General features: G+C 47.3%; 1 protein-coding gene across 8 annotated transcripts; it reads right to left on the minus strand.

Annotated features, from left to right (window-relative positions):
- Positions 1–2,873: 2,873 nt before the first annotated feature.
- Positions 2,874–18,478, minus strand: LOC146971810 (uncharacterized). 8 transcript variants are annotated; one of them, XR_015037826.1, is made up of 14 exons: positions 18,044–18,478; positions 14,216–15,109; positions 9,191–13,367; positions 7,330–7,678; positions 6,958–7,131; positions 6,776–6,870; positions 6,617–6,690; positions 6,484–6,529; positions 6,340–6,380; positions 6,165–6,235; positions 5,906–6,076; positions 5,234–5,325; positions 4,973–5,115; positions 2,874–4,880 (listed from the first exon to the last, which is right to left on the minus strand). XR_015037826.1 is itself a non-coding variant. In XM_085801320.1 (14 exons), exons 2-13 carry the CDS (start codon positions 14,900–14,902, stop codon positions 4,987–4,989), a joined length of 6,111 nt encoding a protein of 2,036 aa, XP_085657446.1. In that variant the 5' UTR covers positions 14,903–15,109; positions 18,044–18,478; the 3' UTR covers positions 2,874–4,880; positions 4,973–4,986. The 8 variants fall into 8 exon arrangements, 2 of the variants coding, with proteins under 2 accessions (XP_085657446.1, XP_085657447.1); XR_015037827.1 differs by having other exon boundaries at positions 5,888–6,076; XR_015037830.1 differs by having other exon boundaries at positions 6,958–7,215.

Genomic DNA, 18,478 nt, shown 5'->3' on the forward strand with positions numbered 1-18,478 from the left:
TGTTAATACCAAGATAGATAGAAAGATAGATGAGCAAGAGAAAGCAGGTAGTGAAACACACGCAGCAGCTTAATACTGTGGCCACACCGAGGAAGTGGATGATTAATAATGAATGGATTAAATCTTTATCTTCACATCTGCAGCTTTCCACACACGTTAAGTGGTTGTCATACATGCAAAAAGAGACGCGTATGTGTTTGTTTTAAGTATGAAATCCAGTATCTTCCCTCTTGTGTGCTTTATGTATTGCCATTGTCTTGACATCATATTCATCAAATAACTAGACATAGTGTTATTCATACCGTTAAACACTGTATGCATTGCAATGTGCCATGAATGCTTTGAATTAATGCCATCAAATATCTATCTGTTCCAAACAGTTATAAGAGGATAGTATCAGACAACAGCAATCTGTAGCTAAGCCCTCCACTCGTCCAGAACCTCACAGGGCCAACGTGGGTCACCAAACTATGCTCAGCTCTTGTTCAACACTATCTGAACTTTATTGAAATTATATGAGAAAATCCATAATGTATGTAATTCATAACTGCTACTGTAAAGTCTGTAGGTTTGGTGGCTGGTCTTCACCTCGTACCTCAGCTTTTGTATTTAACTTTGACCCCTTCCCGCCATGTTTGCTGATCATAATCATTGATATTATGATAGTGGTAGTCGAAGTGGTAGTGGTGGAAGTGATATGTTGACTCTAATGTTGCGCATATGAAATATGTTGTTTTGTGTCATAAGTTTATTAGTTATTCTCTAGATTCTGTATTTATGACTATGCATATGGTTAAATGTTCAACTGAAATCCTCTTTTTGTTTATTTTACACAAAGTCATGATTATATTTTTATGTTCTCATGCAAGTTGCCACCTAAAGGCCTAAAATTACTGCCCGTCCAAAAAAAAAAAAAAAGTCACCACTTGGATTCAACTAAGCTAATAGGTAAGAGCCTCCCATTGGATAGGCCTAATTACTGCATGGATGATTATGTTTCAGATGGCAACAACTTATTTAACCGTAACTGATGTAGTCTCATTTCTTAAACAACCATGTCAGAAGACACATCTTGTGGTCGTGGAAAAGATGTTGATCTGTTTCAGAAGGGTCAAATTATTGGCATGAATCAAGCAAATAAAACATCTAAGGAGATTTCTGAGACTACTAAATTGAGTTAAGAACTGTCCAATGCATTATTAACAAACTGGAAGGACAGTGGGGAACCATCATCTTCAAGGAAGACATGTGGTCCAGTGTGACCACAGAGTCCAGACCTTAACCCCAATGAGAATCTTTGAAACATTAATGCAACTCTGGACAGAAATAAATGTTGTGACATTGCAGAAGCTTATCGAAACGATGCCACAGCAAATGCGTGTCGTAATCAAAGCTAAAGGCGGTCCAACGAAATATTAGAGTGTGTGACTTTTTTCTTTTGGAAGGGCAGTGTAGTTCAAAGTGAAAATAAGAGTCTGAAAAAAAAAAAAGGCCTGATACTAAAAAGCCTCCATTGAATTCAGCAGGAACCTTTCAGTGCTATTGATCAGGGAAAGCTCATCCTTCAAAGCTTCTTCATGTTATTGTGTCAATGCCATGTAGCATGATCTTACTGTCACTATGGCAACAGTCCAGTAGCATTATGTTAAAACCAGTGCTCATGACTTGTAACTTGTGATCACAATAAAATGCCATCAAATGGATACCTAGGTGTTTACAAGAAATATGGTCTAGATAAACAGAATATATGAGTTGACACATGCTGTTGTGTTAATGCCTTTTTCTTTGTTTGTGGATTTATTTTTTCCAAATGTGAGATTATAACTCTAAATGGGTTTGTTTGAAAGCTGTTAATTTATTGGATGTAGTATTTATTGATCTTGAGGTTTTATGAAAGGAATAGCTCTATCTCACCCATCTAGTGTCTCTCTATCTATCTGGGTTAGGGTTTTGTGTGTGTGTGTGTGTGTGTGTGTGTAAGTGCGTACGAGCGTGCACATGGCAGCATATGAGGCAGTGAAAGCAGGGAAGAGTGTGAGCACATCCGCGTGTCTGCACCTCCTGCACTTTCACTTGCATGTGTGTGTGTGTAACAATGGGTACTGTACCTCCCTCTCCTCCTCTCTTTCTCTCACTGGTGTCATGTAGCCTGTAGACCTCCCCCCTGTGTCTTACTATTGCATTTAGTTGAGTGCCCCTCTAGTGTCAGTCACTGTCCTCCTCCTGCATGTGCTTGTTTGTAAATACACCAAATAAAATCATCATTATAAACCAGTCTTGCTCAACTGTTTGAGTCATATTTTTGCCCTATAATTGTTGGAATAAAGTTTTAATAAGCAGTTTATACGATGCCACTGAAAAACAAAAGTAAGGGGTGATTCAATTCTGAAAATATCTGACATAAATGAGACGTCCTGTATGTGTTGTTGACTGAAATGTGACAGGAAGCTACCTGCATGTATCAGATTGCAAAGGAAGTGAAGACTGGTGATTGAGCTCTCTGTAAAACACTAGATGTCGAATGAAACATTCGGCCCCTTTTGAGCTAGAGCTGAGGGAATACTTCAGGAGACTCGTCTCGCTTTCTTTGCTCAGATCAAAACGATTCAAGGATGCCCTCGGACCGTCGTGAAGGACAGGAAGAGGAGAGTAAATCTCCAGAGCGAGCTGCAGCCCTCCCCCATCTTGTAACCGTGTTTCTTTGATAGTGTCCTCCATTGTGGGTCATTATGGAGGACAACACGGTGCGAGATATACAATCTAACACCACTAGATAGCACTGTTAGCTCAAGCTGATTAACGTCACTGCAGTAAAAACACACACAACAAGAGGGAGGCCTTGTTGTGTGGACTGATACACAGACTCTGCAGGATTTAGTACTAGTAGACATAAAATGCTTTTATTATTATGGATAGGCAAAAGGTCTGAGCTGACATTCTATGGCGTTGAGTTATAACTGTTTTTGATGTTTTGTTTTACAGATGCACATTATCAGAGGCAACAGGCAAAGGTTACATGTCATGCAAACTAGATAAATAACTCTTTATATGTACCTTTGCTATAAAGTTAATCATCCACTGGCAATAATGTAGTGCTCTTAGTTAAAAAAGGAAAGAGGAAAAATATACATACAGTATGTAAACAGTCAAAGAAATTGCACTTTCTTGGCTTGTTATTAGAAGCCACACTACTGAAAGAGAGCAGAAATTTAACACTGGAAAAACTAACTCACCGTCACTGATTGTCTGACCAATTAAAAAAAGTACACTCAGCTAAAAAAAAAAAGACAAATTATGCAATCCTACAAAAAAAAAGAAAAAAATCATATACAATCATAGTCAATTTTAAGGAGAAATGTCTGATATATTGGTCAGCTGTATAACTGGTTAAAAACGTCTTAGTAAAATGAAAGATTTGATTATTAACCTTTATGTATAATCCCAATAATATTGTAATGTATAGTACTAATTTTACACGCTACTGCTGATAGAAGGAAAACAGGTCTCTCTCTATGTACATTCACATGAAACTAAACGCTTATGGTTACTTCCACTAGGTGGATTAGCCCAATGTTCCTAAGATGAGAACAATCTACGATGCATCTGTACAGAAAAAATGACCTCCAATCCTCAAATATTCACAACTTAAAAAAAAACAAAAAACACAACAACATAACAAAAGAAGTCCTTATATAGTCCTTATCAGAGATATTGCTTTTAAAGACTGCATGAGTTCGCTTAGGTACGTACACAAGACAACATGGCACTTCTACAGAGCATTTGGGGCGAATCAATTCTAGTTTTCATTGCCTTTCCTCTCTCCTTTCTCCCCCCGAGGACATTCTGATTGTCAATGCTCTGAAGCAAAGAGCTAAACATTCTCAAAGGCAGTCTGAAGTAAACAGAAACACTTTTTTTTACCCCTCTCTCCCTTCCCCAGGAAGCAATACTGAAAATAGTCAACAATAAACATTCCTATCATGAATATATTTTGTCCATTTCTTTAGCAGACATTTCTCAAGCTCTTTTTTCTCTTTTTTTTTTCAAAAATAACTTCTTTCTTAAAACCTCATTAGAAATTCTCTTGCAGCGATGCCAAAATTCCTATCACTAAGCCCACCCCCTCCCCTGCCTATTCACTGGTACATAGCAGACACTGTCTTGGTAAAGTGAAGAAAAAAAAAACCCTAACACTGTCTCAACAGAGTTTAACCAGCTCACTTCTCCTTGTGTCATTTCCCAAAGGTGCAATATGACTTTGAAACCCTAACGAGTAAATGAGGGTTCAATTTTGACCTACTTAGGGGCCCAGGCTACATTTTTTGTTCCCCCGGGCAGCTTGTGAGCTCCTTGTCTCTCGGAAACTTCAGAGCCGAAATGCTGAGTACTATATATGTCCACTTTCAATCTCCGCGCGATGTCTGTCTTTCCCAGTTTGCTTAAGGTGCTGAAGTCAGAGCGATCAAAGTGTATGTGTGTGCGTTTATAGTGTGTCCACTCAGCATACATACAGTCTTTAGTGTGCTTGTTCATCCAGCACTAGTGCAAATTCATTTCAGCTGGTCTGTTTCTCTCTCTCTCTTATCCGGGACAGTCTGTCTCTGCCTCTCTCATCCCTCGCCGCTTGGACAAAAGATGCGTTGCCATGGTTCCATCCTTGGTGTGATGCCCTTCAGAGCGCTAGGTTCAACACACTCATCTGTCAGTGTGTGAGATGTCTTTCTTGCATTTTGCAGTCTCAATAATTCTCCCCATATCCCTTCTCCATCCTCTGCTTCCTTCTTTGCGGCACTAACTGCTGTCGATAGCAGTGGCTGAGACATCAGTTTGTGTCCATCTGTCCGGTGGTGGGCCTGGTCCCTTTGTCAGAGTGGTCCCACCTACATAAAGGCAAGACACTATCAGTAAAACAATGCATATTACTTTACCAATACGGAGTCAACCCTCTCTCTGTATCCGATGCACTACTTACCTCCCTCTGTTAGCTTATGAATGCTGCAGGGTCAAAAGTAAATCATTGAGCCGTCTCCTCCTCTGTTCTCTGCTGCAGACCTCTTCCTCCCCTCGTTTTTCTTCCTCTCCCTCCTCCTCTTCTCTGCTCTGGGTTTTGGTGTGCTGTGGTCAACAAGTATGTACAACTAATTGCAGAAGCAGATTTTGTATCCTTGTGGAAATTTGCATTCATTAAGGGATTTTTGTTGTTTTTTCAACGTGGGCAGTGTTGTTAACTCACACAGGGGCTGGCAGTGAGCGAGCTGGAGGTGTCCTGACTCTGATGGTGGGGGTCACTGCTGATAACCGTCACCTCCACCCCCACATGCTGATCTGAGGGTCAGAGGGCAAACTGTATGTTAGCGAAGGCGTGAGTGGAAGAGGGAAAAAAACAGCACATCATCTCTTTTACAGATATAGCTGTAATTATGCCAATGTCCTTATTTCTCCTTGATTCCTAGCCGCAATCAGTCAGGGAGCCTTTGATGGAAACTGTGTGGTTTCACTGCTAATGGGGAAAGTTGATGCCTGCTGAGTTGTTGGACACCAGCAGTGGATGACAGAAATGGGGAAACATTTCTGCAGGCTGAAATTCTGTGGTTGGAAAACTGCTTAGTTTGTGCTGCTGAATATGATATAGAGAGACAAGCCAAATATGAGTATGACGGGCTGTGAGCAGATCACAGGCACACACACACACATACACACACACACACACACACACACACACACATACACATGCATGCAGACATATAGTAAAAGACACCAACACGGGACACAAAAGGAAGTCTGTACAGATGTATAGTAAAAAAAAATGAAAAATGTAGAGTAGAGTTCAACCACATACACGTATACATACACAAACACCTACAGAAACAAAAACTAACACACACACTTGCTTCATGGACCTGACTTGATGTGGCTGTCGTCCCCATTGGCTCCATCATAGGACAGATGTTGTGAGTCCGTCTCCTCCCCCTCTGCGTCTCTCTCCCTCTCCCTCTCTATCCTCAGTCGGATCTGTCTGTCTCTCACGAGCTCCCAGTTCCTCACGAGGAACACGTGGTGTTTCACCACAAAGCTCCTGGCCCAGCACACAGGGAGGGGGGGGGGGGAGAAATGTTAGGTGACATTAGTTCAGCAGTGACTCGAAATGTGAATTCTTTCCATACCTCTCACTGCTGGTCAAAGGCTCCATGTCGAGGTGAGGGAACAGGCTGGTGATGTCACTAGAGCTCTCTTCCTGTACGATAAAACAAAAACAAACGGAGGAAGTTTGTTTCACAGTTTCAGATAATTATCTATTAAAGTTACAATCTTGACAGACATAAAACAACGTGAACTTACCGTTATCTTATGAGAGGAAACCATCCTCTCCTTCATCCGGCCTGCGTGAAACAGAGAAAGAAAAACAGTTAGATGTAGTACGAGGGTATTGATTTGACCCATCAAGTAGAGCGGAAGATAACACGTCTGATAGTGGCAACTCACAGTAACGCCGCTTCCTCTTCAGTGGGACAGCAGGCTGACTGTGAAGCTGCCATCAAACAACGCGAGAATTACATCCATGTATATTTGTAACACTCCACAAATCTACGTCTGTGTCAAGGGGCAAAAACAATACCTGGTTGTTCTGCCACAGCCACATAACGTCATATGGTAACTGGAAATGAATCCGCTTCAGCCTCAGGTATTTCCCTAGAGGACACACAGGCAGTTTAGCTGGACAGACACAGCTGCAACAGCAGTGAGCAGCAGTGTTTGCGTTTTCCGACATACTCACCAACATGTAGGGGAGCAGGTAACAGGGTGTACTCGTGCTCCCCTGGAGTGTACTCCAAACTCTCTTTGCAAACCTGCTGGCCATTAGATGGAGGGCTGGAAGACATAAGTACATAAATAAACACAAAACCCAATAACTGAAAAAAAAATGTTGTGAAATGTTTATGAAATCTATCAACTCACTCTGTAGTCTTGTAATCGTCTGAGTAAAGACCGGCCATCAGAAACTTCTTCCTGGGAGGACCATCTGCTCTCTCCTCTCTTTGGATGGTTACTGGCTGGGACGAAGCCTGGTCCACATCCGATTGGCTAAAGCATTCAGGGGGGGTGTCACTGTCAGGTTTATCCACGGCGACACTAAAAGGAAAGCATGAAGAGAGAGATAGAATGATAGAGAGGAAAAAGAGAAAGAAAGAAAAGGCACTGGTTTAGCACACAGTGCTGAAAACAATAGGTTAATATAGCAATAGTGAGTGGTTGTATTGAATTTTCAAATCAACCAGCTCAGGTGTTTTTTTTAGTTGTTTTTTTTTTAATGCAGTTGTGCTTGTTTACCTCTGATGACAGGGGGAGTCACCATGTTTTCTCTTCCGTCCTCTCTTCCTCCTGGCCTGCAGCTCCAGCTCTGTCACCTGCTGCACTGTGTCGCCCCCTCCGTCTCTCTCTGGCGCTCGCTCGTCTTTCCTCCCTCCCACTTCTCTTCCCTCTCTGCTTTGGCTGCGTCCTGGCAAGAGGTCGAGCGATGACATGGAAGGAGCTGCGGATGAGTGTGTGGGGGAGGATGCAGTGAAGGGCAGTGGGTGCTTCCTGGGCCGTCCTGGCCTTCTTTTGTTTTTGACCACCACGCTGTCTGGTGCTGGCACACTTTTCTGCTGCCCCCGGCTCCTTGAGTCACCTTGTAAACCTGCAGTCATTGGAATAAAAAGAGGGAGGGGTGGGGTGGGGGGGGTTTGAGGGGGACGGAGGGGGTGGGGTGGGGGTGTTTAAGTGGCGGAGGGGAAATGAGACAGATGTGGATCAGCAATCGAGGCGGCAGGAGGTGTGAGGTGAGGCCAGTCTAGGCTGAGTCATGCAGATGGCCCACAGATTAGGTGAGTCACGACACATTTCCTCTGACCAGATCACTTCTGGGAAATGCATTAACAAGTGATTTATGTACGCACTCACACACGCAGCAGAAAAAACCCCACAAGAATGGACAAAAACACTGTGTGCCATGCATAGTTTTTAACGCGAGCGTGCACACGTATGCACTCTTTTGCACAAATTGTTTTTGCACATTCAGTTAATGTGGCTCATGATCTCGAAGAGCTGAGCAGACAGAGATAGAGAGAGAGAAAAGTGTGTGTGTGTCTGCCCCTGTAAGTATGCTGTACTTTAAAACACATGTGTGTTTAGTTAGACGATGAACTGATGGCAAATGTATTCCACTTCTTGCAAAAACAAAAATTTTCCCCTCATGAGTTCTCTTTGCCCCCATCCTGACCCCAGTGCTATTCCTTCATCAATCACTCCTGAGGTCATCTATCTTTTTGTTCCATTTTCCACAGTCCCTGACAAGACTGACCACTCTTTCCTTATTGGATTTTTCCAAGTCAAATAGGCCCTGTTGGCGAGCAGTGAGGGATAGGCCAGGCTTTAAATAGCCAATCTGGTGGTTAACTAATGACTGTGTTCACTGGGTAGCCCCGGGCTGCAACAGTGTGTGGTTTGCTGCAGACGGGGAAAGGTTTCAAAGATTTTTCTGGCAGATTCCCATCAAGATGATGCCCTCCTGCTATAACACTTTTTAAAAAATTCCAACTGAGAGTGGTTGCTGAGCGGTTGCGTTTGTGCGTGTGTGTCAGGCACGTCCACTGCACAGCACAGGCAGTCTGAAATTGGCTATAAAAAGAACGGAGTCTGATTTCCTCTCAGACACCCTCCAGGCTTTGATGTGTGGCTCAACAACACCTGAGAAAAAGCAACGCTGCCACTCACTATAGCGGGCAAAGTCTTAGTGCCACAGCCTCGTCTCCACATTGTGCAAATATAAAAAATCTGTCATACGCAGCGAGTGAAAAGAGGCTCTTGGCATAAAACCTCCCCACTCAGCTTGCTGTCATTATTTGGTTGCTACTGTTGTATTTCTATTGCGGTTGATGTTAGATTTCCCATAGTGTCTAGATTACTGTCAGTATTCGACATGTTGATAATTTCTGGAGATGAAAAAAAAAGCAGAATTCAACAGTGCATTCACAGCTCATTCACTTCCAGTCAGTGAAACACAAACACTGCTTCTCTGTCCAAGTATCTGCACCAGCTTTAGCTCTAATGCTAACATTACCTCATTGTGAGTCATCAAACAGAAGCACAGACATGTCACTGATCTATTCATTCACATATCTATTAATGAAATAGTTTGGAGCATCCTCACCTGCTTCTCTCCTCTCTCTCCAAGCCGGCTCATCTCTCCTCCATGACCTCTCTTCACTTCCTGAGTTCCTACTGGCCAATCCGCTCCTTGAACCCCTCCCACCTGTTGCCATGGCAGCGGATGTGAACAGGTTGGTGTGTGTCGGGGAGGGAGACGCCCTGTACAGGTGTGACTCTTGATCGTCCTCGCCGTCTTCGTCCTCTCCGTCTGACGCGATCAGCCTGCCTGCACGTTGCTCCCCGCTGAAGCTTCTCCAGCTGGAGTTTGAGTTTCCAAATCCTGACCCCCCGAGACCCCCGAATTTCATCCAGCTCTGGCCCAGGCCTCCCCAGCCTCCTCCGAATGACGACAGGTGAGAGGAGCCCAGCCCCACAGAGGTGAGAGAGGAGTGTTTGTACCTCTCCGCCGAGGATGACGATGCCGCGGCAGCTGCGGACGAGAAGGAATCGTTTCCGTTCTCACATAACCAGGGCGATTCTTTGGACAGCATGCTCCCCATTCCTCTTGTCCCCTTCCTTCCTCCTTCTCCTTGCCCCAGAATGAACCCAGTCCTCGGCTTTGAACCGGCCAACCCCTCTCTCTCCATGCCGTCTTCGTCCTCGTCCTCGTGCAGCTCCTCCTCGTCATCCATGTCCCTCTCGCAGTGCCGGTGCCGGTGTTTATGTTTGTGTTTGTGTTCGCTCCTCCCACAGCCACAGGAGAGGCTGGATGTGAACCCTGAGCTGAGATGTGGGCCTCCTCCGCTGCCTCCTCCCATATCTCCCTCCACCTCTCCTCCCAAAGTGCCCTCTCTCAGCAACCTGCTCCTGCGCCTGTGGAATCTGGCAGGGTTGAGGAGGAAGTGGGCATGGTGGGGCTGATGGGGCGCATACTGGTGAGGAGATGGAAGGGGGTAGGAGCTGGGGAGGTGGTGGTAAAGTGTTGTGGCTGGGGGATAGCTGCTGTAAAAGCCCATATTTTCAATGGTCTCTTGGAACTTTGACGGGCAGCCACACTGTCTGCGGTCCGGCTTCCTGTTACAATGCACTGGCTGGCAGGGGTAGAAAGGCTGGGGGGAGAAGGAGGGATTAGCGGGGTAAGACGAAGGGTGAGGCGAGTAGAACCCATTCAGGTTGATCCTGAAGATATTAGAGCGGAGAGAATGGGAGGAGGGGTGATGGCGCCTTCCTCCAGGAGCATTCCCACTCCCGTCAAAGCCCTGTCCCAGTCCAGTCCTCACCCAACTTCGCCGCCCGATATGGACCTCGCTGAACTGGCCGATCAGATCTTCTAGTTCGGCCAGGAACTCTGGATCCTGCATGTGCAGCTGCTGGTGCTTCTTCTTATGTTTATTTTTCTGTCTCTTCAGTGCATTGTGCCCAAGGCATGGATAATAGTCCGAATGAGTGCACGTATTGTGTCCCGGGCAGGGGCAGGGGCACAGGCAAGTGCATGAAGACGAGCAGTCGTAATCCCTCCGCCTGTGCCGGTGTCTGTCTCGGTGCCGCTCCACAGGACTTGACTTGCTGATTGGGTTAGCGTGTCTGGGAATATGAGAGGGGGGTGAGGAGACAGGAGAGGGACGGTCCACAAGAGAGGGGGGGTGTCTTTGACCCCCGTGCATCATCCCCGACCCCTGACCCAACCTGAGAATGCCTCGAGCTCCCCTCATCTCCCCTCTCTCCGAAACGCTGTTGTTATCCGTTCCAATGCCACTGTCGCTGGGCAGCGTTTCTTCGCTGTGAGACTCACTCCTCGGGGAGGGGGTGGCCTCTTTCAAGTGGCCAGGGGAGCCAGGCGTGTGATGCAGCGGAGGGGTGGGACAGGCGAGCTTACATGACGACTGGTGAAATGGGAAGTGATGCCTCCCCTGACATGGACAGCTCTTCTTCACAAAGGGAGAGAGGGAGGATGAGGAGGGAGGACGCGGGGAGGTACAGGAGGATGACGGCGAAGGGAGGGAGAAGGGGTGAGGGAAAAGTAAGGAGGACGATGACTGTGGTTCTGTGAGGCTGCCCTCACTGTAAGGGCTCTGGGCCCCACTGGAGTGGGTAAGAGACGGAGAGGGAAAGGGGTGAGAGGGAGGAGGCTGGGGCTGAGCGGACAAGAAGAGAGAAGTTTCAGAGGGATTGGTGAACAGAGACGACGACTGAGTGGGGTTCTGGGAGTTGGAGTTCAGGTTAGCCGTTTGGACTTTAGGCTTGCGTCCTCGCCTCTTCCCCATGTAGATGGTGCCTCTCTTACTCACATTGATCTGAGGGCCCAGCTTACTCCCAAAGGACGAGGACAGGGCTGAGAGTGTGTGTACTGTTGTAGCCTCTATTGATTTACACATTCTCAGAGAGGTCTCGCCATCTGCTGCCTCGCCTCCCCTTGCCTCCTCTCCGACATACCCAGACAGCATTACCTTGTGAAGTCTCCTCTTCTTTCTTTTCTTCATCTCATTAATCAGCCGCCTGATCTTTAGCTGCCTGTTCCCCTTTTCAGGAGGGTGAAAATCTTTACTCCTGTCTGTATCATCATTGTGATTCAGTGCATCTCCACTCTGGTCCTCGGGGAGGGGTCGTTTGGGAGGACGGCCACGCTTCTTGGGGCTGGATTTAGATGGAGCGGCACACTGCAGTATTGGACTTGGCTCCAATACAGGGGCTTTCTGAATCCCGTTACACCCCAGAGGAGGCACCTCAGCTGGTATAGCCTTCGGTGAAAGTCTTGAGGGAGGCTCTTCTAAGCTAGAGCTGTGGGATTTAGGACGGCCCCTCTTTCGGGCAGGGGTTACGGGGCATCTGGATGCAGGGGGGCTCGGGTCTATTGTTGGGTGACTCTGCTTTGGGGACTGAGGTTTGCCTGCAGAAGAGTGAGGAGAAGAGCTGCTGGTTAAGGAGCTAGACGGAGTTGGGTGTGACTCATCGGTCAGCTGAGCAGTGGCCTTGGCAGGAAGGGACGTCTTGGGGTTCTGGGGGAAACTCAGTAAAGGATTATGTTGGGAATCTGAAGGGGCTTCCTGATTTTCCACCCTCTGAGCCCGGTGCACCAGCTTGGTCCAGCTGGGCCGTCTGGCTTTACGTTTCTTGAGCGGTCGGCTGTCTTGCTCTAGGGGGGAAGAAGGGGGAGAAACAGGGGCACGGGCAGAGGGAGTGGGCACAGAGGGAGGGGCAGAAGAGGAGGGGTGGCTTGGAGGCACAGTTGAATGTTTCGAGACGTCTTGTTCTTTTGATTTACTGGTATCACCTGTTGTTGTTGCTGGCTCAGCTTGTTTAACTGGCTTGCAACTGTCCTCAGTCTTGTCTTTCTCCTCTGCTCGGCCTGTATTCGCTACTTTACAGATTTTATCTAGTTTGCCACTATCAACTGTTTCACTACATTTGACATTATTATCTTCTGTTCTTTGTCTATCGGGACTAAGCTTGTCCCTCCTTTTCTCAGCCTTTCCTCTTTCAGTCTTTAATTCATCCCTCCAAATATCATCAGCTCTATGTCTTTCAACCTTATCTTTACCATGCTTTGATTTCCCGTCCTTCCCTTTCTCCTTTTTCTTCTTCTTGCCTGTCTCCTTTCTGCTCTCACTCTTTGCTCTCTCAGCTTCCAGTCTATCTCGCTTTGACTTTTTGTCTTTGCGTTTCTCTTTCTTTGCTTTCCTCTCTTTCTCTCTGTCTTTCTCTAGTGAGGGCTGCATTGAGGGATCCTGATCCTGGGACTGGGCAGAGGAGCGATCGGCGGAGGGGGAGGACTGTGGTTTAGGGGTGACTGAGGGAGAGGAGGGAGAGGCCGACCTACTCTTGTTGGACTGGCTAAGTTCTTTGTGGGAGCTGGTGGAGACTTGAGGTCTTCTCGAGGAGTCCACAGATGAAACAGAGGAGGAACTGCTGTGTTTCCCAGCTTTGATTTTTGAGGAGGTGGAAGTGCCAAGGACGTCAGCAGAGCCTTTCCCATTCGACAGTCCCTTCTGCCTCGCTGTCTGGACCAAACCATTATGTTTCTTGGAGGCGTTTCCTTCATTTCTGGTCTCTGATGCAGAGAGTGTCTGGATGCATGGTGTGGCGGGAGCAGCGGAGGGAGTCTGGTCTGGTGTGGATGAGCAGGGTTTGTGTCCTGCAGGAACAGGCTGGCCATTGACATTAGGAAGCTTCTCTTTCTTCACTCTCTCAGATGAGCCATTTGAGTTCACCTCTGTCTTATCGGCCAGTTTGATAGGAACCTGAGGAATGCAAACATGCAATCTCTTGTCATAGACAGCAAAGGCTGTGACATCCATTAGTTTGCTGTAGAAAACACTGAAGGACAATAACTGAAATGCTTTTGTTTTTGTCTGCCCATTAAAAGAGAGAGTGAGGACAAAATGACTCAATCAGGCAGAGAAAGGAGGGCATACTGAGGAGAAGGAGAGGGTGAGGTGATGGAAACAGGAATGGGGTTGACACAGAAAGGAGAAATACAAAGGCAGAGAAACAGGGAGGAAGGGAGTGGGACAGGGACAGAGGGGGAGTGAAAGATAAATGAGAGCAGGTAGAGAAAAGAGGGGATGTAAAAATAGAAGAGAGGGACAGATATAGAGAGCCTGGCAGAGACAGAAAGAGAGAGAGAGAAAGCTGTGCTATTGGTAGCTATAAATTGCCACTAATACAGATGAGAAGGCTTGACATTTCATACTTGTCCTGTAATTTTGGTATGCTGCAGCCCGAGTGGCGTTTGTGCAGCTATAGCAATAAGCTTCCCCTTGGGTGATTGTCATAAGGACTGATGGACCAATGTCTGTAATAGCTCCAAGTGGTTGCTGTGCTGTTGTCCTATTTATAGGTCTGTTTATTTAAATGTGCTGCTTAAGCCTCAGCATTGAGACAATAGCTCATTTGACCTTATTACAACTGAGCACAAAGTTGGACGATTATGCGCCACTTAAGCTTGCCTAGTGGTAAACTGTAAAAACCAAACGTCTTCAGGCACTGTCCGCCTTATTGTTTATCATTTCATGCTGAATTCAACTAGCAGGTGGCATATCAAGGGAATCTGTGCATGTGTGAGAAGGACAGTGGCCCTTGTCCTTACCTGTTTGGCAGACTTCGTCCCCTGGCTGGGTATGGCAGGGACTGGGGCTGGGGTGGAAGCTGGAGTAAATGTTGATGATAGCGACAGTGGCTGCGATGACGAAGACGATGATGACGATGATAATGATGATGATGCAAGTGGCGGTGAGGCAGCAGATGCAGTTTGTTTGGATGTGGTCTGGACACCATCCAAGCCTGAGCGTTGCTCTCTGGTTGTCTCCTCTGGGGTAGCGCTGGTTTTACTCTGCTGCCCCGCTCCTCCGTCACTATCCCCCTTCGGCTGCCCCCCACCCCTGCCCTGCCTCTGATAGGTCCTGATGGTGGGCTTGCAGACGTAGCTCTCCAAAATCTTGGGCGGCTTCTTGGTGCGTTTGGCCTGGAGACCAATCCGGAGTCGTACATTCCCCTCGGGGCAGCTGGTCTCTCTGCCAGAGATCTGAAGCTGCTGCTGCCCTGCGCTTCCACAGCGCCCCTCGATGAGCAGCTCCAGCACTGCCCCCTTGTCTCCTTCCCTCTTCCTCCCGGCTCCTCTTTTCTCCTCCTCCTTTTTCCCTACGTCTCCATTCTCCCCCTCACCTCTTCTCTTTTTCTCTGTCACTTGGTCCTGCTCAGAGTCCTCGGGTGCAGAGGTGGGGTCCAGAGTGGAGTTTGTGGCCGGAGGGGTTCCCCCCTTCACTCTCTGGTCCATCAGAGGAGTCAGGGGGAGGAGCAGGATGCTGTGGGGTTCCCAGTCTCAACACTTCCCAGTGTACCCAGTGGGGTTAGCGCAGTCAAGGGCAAAGAGACGAATGCAGGTGTAGGTCAGGAGATTTCCAAAAGAATATCCTCTAACAGTCCAAGCACAGCTGGGTGCCTTCATCCAGCGAAGGTCTCTCTCTTCTCTTTCAGGCTCGAACTGAGAGGGAGGAAGATTGAGGCAGAGAGAGAGAGAGAAAAAGAGAGAGAGGGAAAGGAAAGACAGACAGACAGACAGAAAGATAGAGAGAGCAGTGATTAGTCATTTCAGTGAGCTCAGATGTTGAATAGTAGCAGTACAGGAATTGAGGGGGAAAGTCCCCTTCCTGCAGGCAGCTGTAGAGAGGTGCTAAACTCTGTGTCCACAGAGATGATCTCATCCTACAGAAAGCCCATGGGGCCAATCGACGCTGCTGATTCCCAGAATGTCGGCACTGACGGGAAGAAAAGACGTACTCACGTTCTTCAAAGACGCCATCAGCTAGTTTTCTCCAATCAAATCTGTAAATAACAGCAGACGCCGACAGACTCCTTAAGCCTCTACAGTTCTACTCGAGCCCTAATCCTTACTCGGCCTCCGCTTCCCCAAAATCAATATATCAATCAATCAGCTCCTGACTAATTCAAACACTTGATCCAGTCTCCTCCCCTCCTCTCCCCACTGTCTTTGCGCCTTCTGTTCTCAGCTACTCCCACAAGCACTTCTCCTCCCACCCTTCCCTCTGCTGTACTTTCTTTTCTCTCCGAAACTCCCCTTTTCATGTTTGGCAGAAAGCTTTTGCATGCATTCTCTATTAGTCCCATCCACTCTCTCTCCCTCTCTCGCTCTCTCCCTCTCCCTCTGTGTGTGTAGACCACACAGTAAAATGGTCAACTCATACACTGTATCCATGTTAATCAGAACCATATTTCCTCCTCCACTTCGTTCTTTTTCTCCTCTCCAACTTAAATCCCTCCATTCACGGTCCGACCGTTCCCCTCCTCCCCTTTCAGTAGTGGTAACACAAATCCGTAGGAAAGGGTAAAACTTATTTTTGGAAAGGAGTGCAAATTCCTCCTCCTCCCATTGCTTCCTCTAAGTCAAGTAAGCTTTTCATTGACCCCATTGTAAATGGACTTTTAATGTGACATTACAGCAAAGTAACACACCCTAAAATAACATTCCCCTCTCCACCAGGGAAACTTTCACCCTCACTCGCGCCCAGTTTTCTAGTCTGACGTTTCAAAGGGAAGCAGCATCTTCTGTCACGCTTCCTTCATTACAGTCTCTCATTAAGGGAGACACTCATCCATTTTCTAATAAAACACACCCTGCCAAGCATTCTTGCAGATCTCTCCTGAGAGCCTCTTATGAAATAGCTTGTCTGTCCCTCAACACACTGAGCTGCCCTCTTAAACTTACAAGAGCATCTCAGATAATGTTTTCATTTAAGAGCTCAGTGGGCTATCTCTCGTGCCTCTCGTTCCCTCCACACCCAAACCCTTTCCTTGAATCATACTGAGCTCAAATCAACATCTGTTCCAGTAACTGCTCTTATGTAACCGTATTGGAAAGCATTTCCAAGGCCAAACCTCCTTACAATAAAATAAAATGAGCGCAGAGATGGACAGTGGTCTTCTTAAATAACAGCAGCCACTTTTTTTTTTTTTTTACTGAAACCTCAAGTCCAGAAGCCTGAGGAGAGAGCAAAGTGAAGAGGATCCAGGTGTGGAGGAGGAGCCGGAGTCCTCCAGGTCACAATCGTGTTGTGCAAAAGAGACTATAAGAGGAGACTATGAGTGGCAGGTTTTCAAACTTAAAAGGGCAAATCCATTCAACACCAGTCAAAGTGCATACTAATAGCTTTTTATACTCTACCGAGCTATACCTCTCAAACATAACTCAAAATTATTCTAACATTAGACCAGAAGCTATTCCCAGTGACAGGATGATGGGTGGACTTGACACCGGAGTCGGTGTGGTTCCTCGGCAGCGCTGAGGCGACGATTAAATCAAGATAATGGCCCACCATATTTCCAAAGCCATCATCATCATCACCATCCCATGACGGTGTGATCATCAATAACTACAACACCACTGTCATCATCTGCCTGACAACAGCAGGAGCAACAGCAGCCCTGCCCCCCACCCCCAACCCCCCCACCTCCACCTCCCTTAGGAAATTAGGGTGCTGTTGTGATGGCATCTCACACACACACACACACACACACACACACACACACACACACACACACACACACTGAGCACCATGGAGGCTCACACAGCCTATAGGTGCAGCCTCAACTTCTCACAGGGGGAAGTTTCTCACGTGAGACTCCCCTCCTCCTCCTCCTCCTCCTCTCCCTCACACACACACACACACACACACACATTAGTTAGTGTATTAGAAGTGTGTTGGTCGTACATTGTGTACCCAGGTCGCAGCTGCGTAGGCTGACTGATGTTGCTACTGTAGATACAGTACGGGCAGTGGGGGTGTTACCGCACTGGAGCAACCTATCGCTGCTTTACTGAGGACGTCAACAGGAGCTTCCTTCTTCCATAATGACTTTGCGCACCTCTTGAAAATCACTCTCCGCCTGCTGCTGTCGCACTTACAAATGATACACACATGCACGTGCTGTTGTTGTCGTCACTCCCGCGTCTCGGGGAATAGAAATGAATCGCACATTTAATAACAATCAGTGAAAATAAAAACATGCACAGCTGCACACTGAAACTCAACATGGAAGTGGTGTCGGTGGGGGTGGGAGGGGAGGGAGAGGGGCTACGTAGCACGAATGTGCTTGTGGATTAGTCCCGAGCCACCTTCTTTTTTTCTTTTTTTTTCTCCCCCCCCCCTTCTCTCTCCTGTCTGTCCTCTGCTAGCCCTTCTGCTGGTGTCAGCAACACTGAAATAAGAAATATCACCATGCACGGAGAACACAGGGGCAAACACACTCAGCAACAAGGGATAAAATTAGCGCAAAGCGGATGCACAAATTCCCCGTATAACCTAACTGTGCGCTTTGAGCTGGCCCGATGATGACAGGCCTGCACACATTAATACAGACTGCCATGACAATCTCTAATAAGGCTACGTAGGCTACTTACCCGAGAGCGCGTCCCGGAGCCAACTGCGTTTCAGGCAGCCAGGAGGTTAAGGTGTTGCTGTCCTGCTCTCCTCTTCGCACCGACAGCGATCCACAGCTTTTGGTGCATTAGATGTTGCTTTGATTACATAACTAAGGCCAGCGGAGGTTAAAACACCTCCTAAAACCGAGTTTCGGTGCCATCGGAGCGCGGAGCCTACTGTGCAACAACATTGGCGCGGGTGTTTTCATAATCATACAGTCGACAGATCTCCGTCGGCGCGTCTCCGCAGCTAGGTGGCGGACTGGTTACGCTGCCGGAGCTGCTATTTCGCCACTTCTCTCGGGGAAAGTTACATCGCTCCCGCCTGTGATAATGGCTCGGATCGTGCTCTCTCCGTATATGCGCACAGGCTGTTAACGTGTCAGGGCTGAAAGCTGAAGGCTGCAGCACTGT

This window comes from Trachurus japonicus, chromosome 16, assembly GCF_045865225.1.
Source record: "Trachurus japonicus isolate A0001 chromosome 16, Traja_1.0".
In the NCBI taxonomy this organism is placed as follows: domain Eukaryota; kingdom Metazoa; phylum Chordata; class Actinopteri; order Carangiformes; family Carangidae; genus Trachurus; species Trachurus japonicus.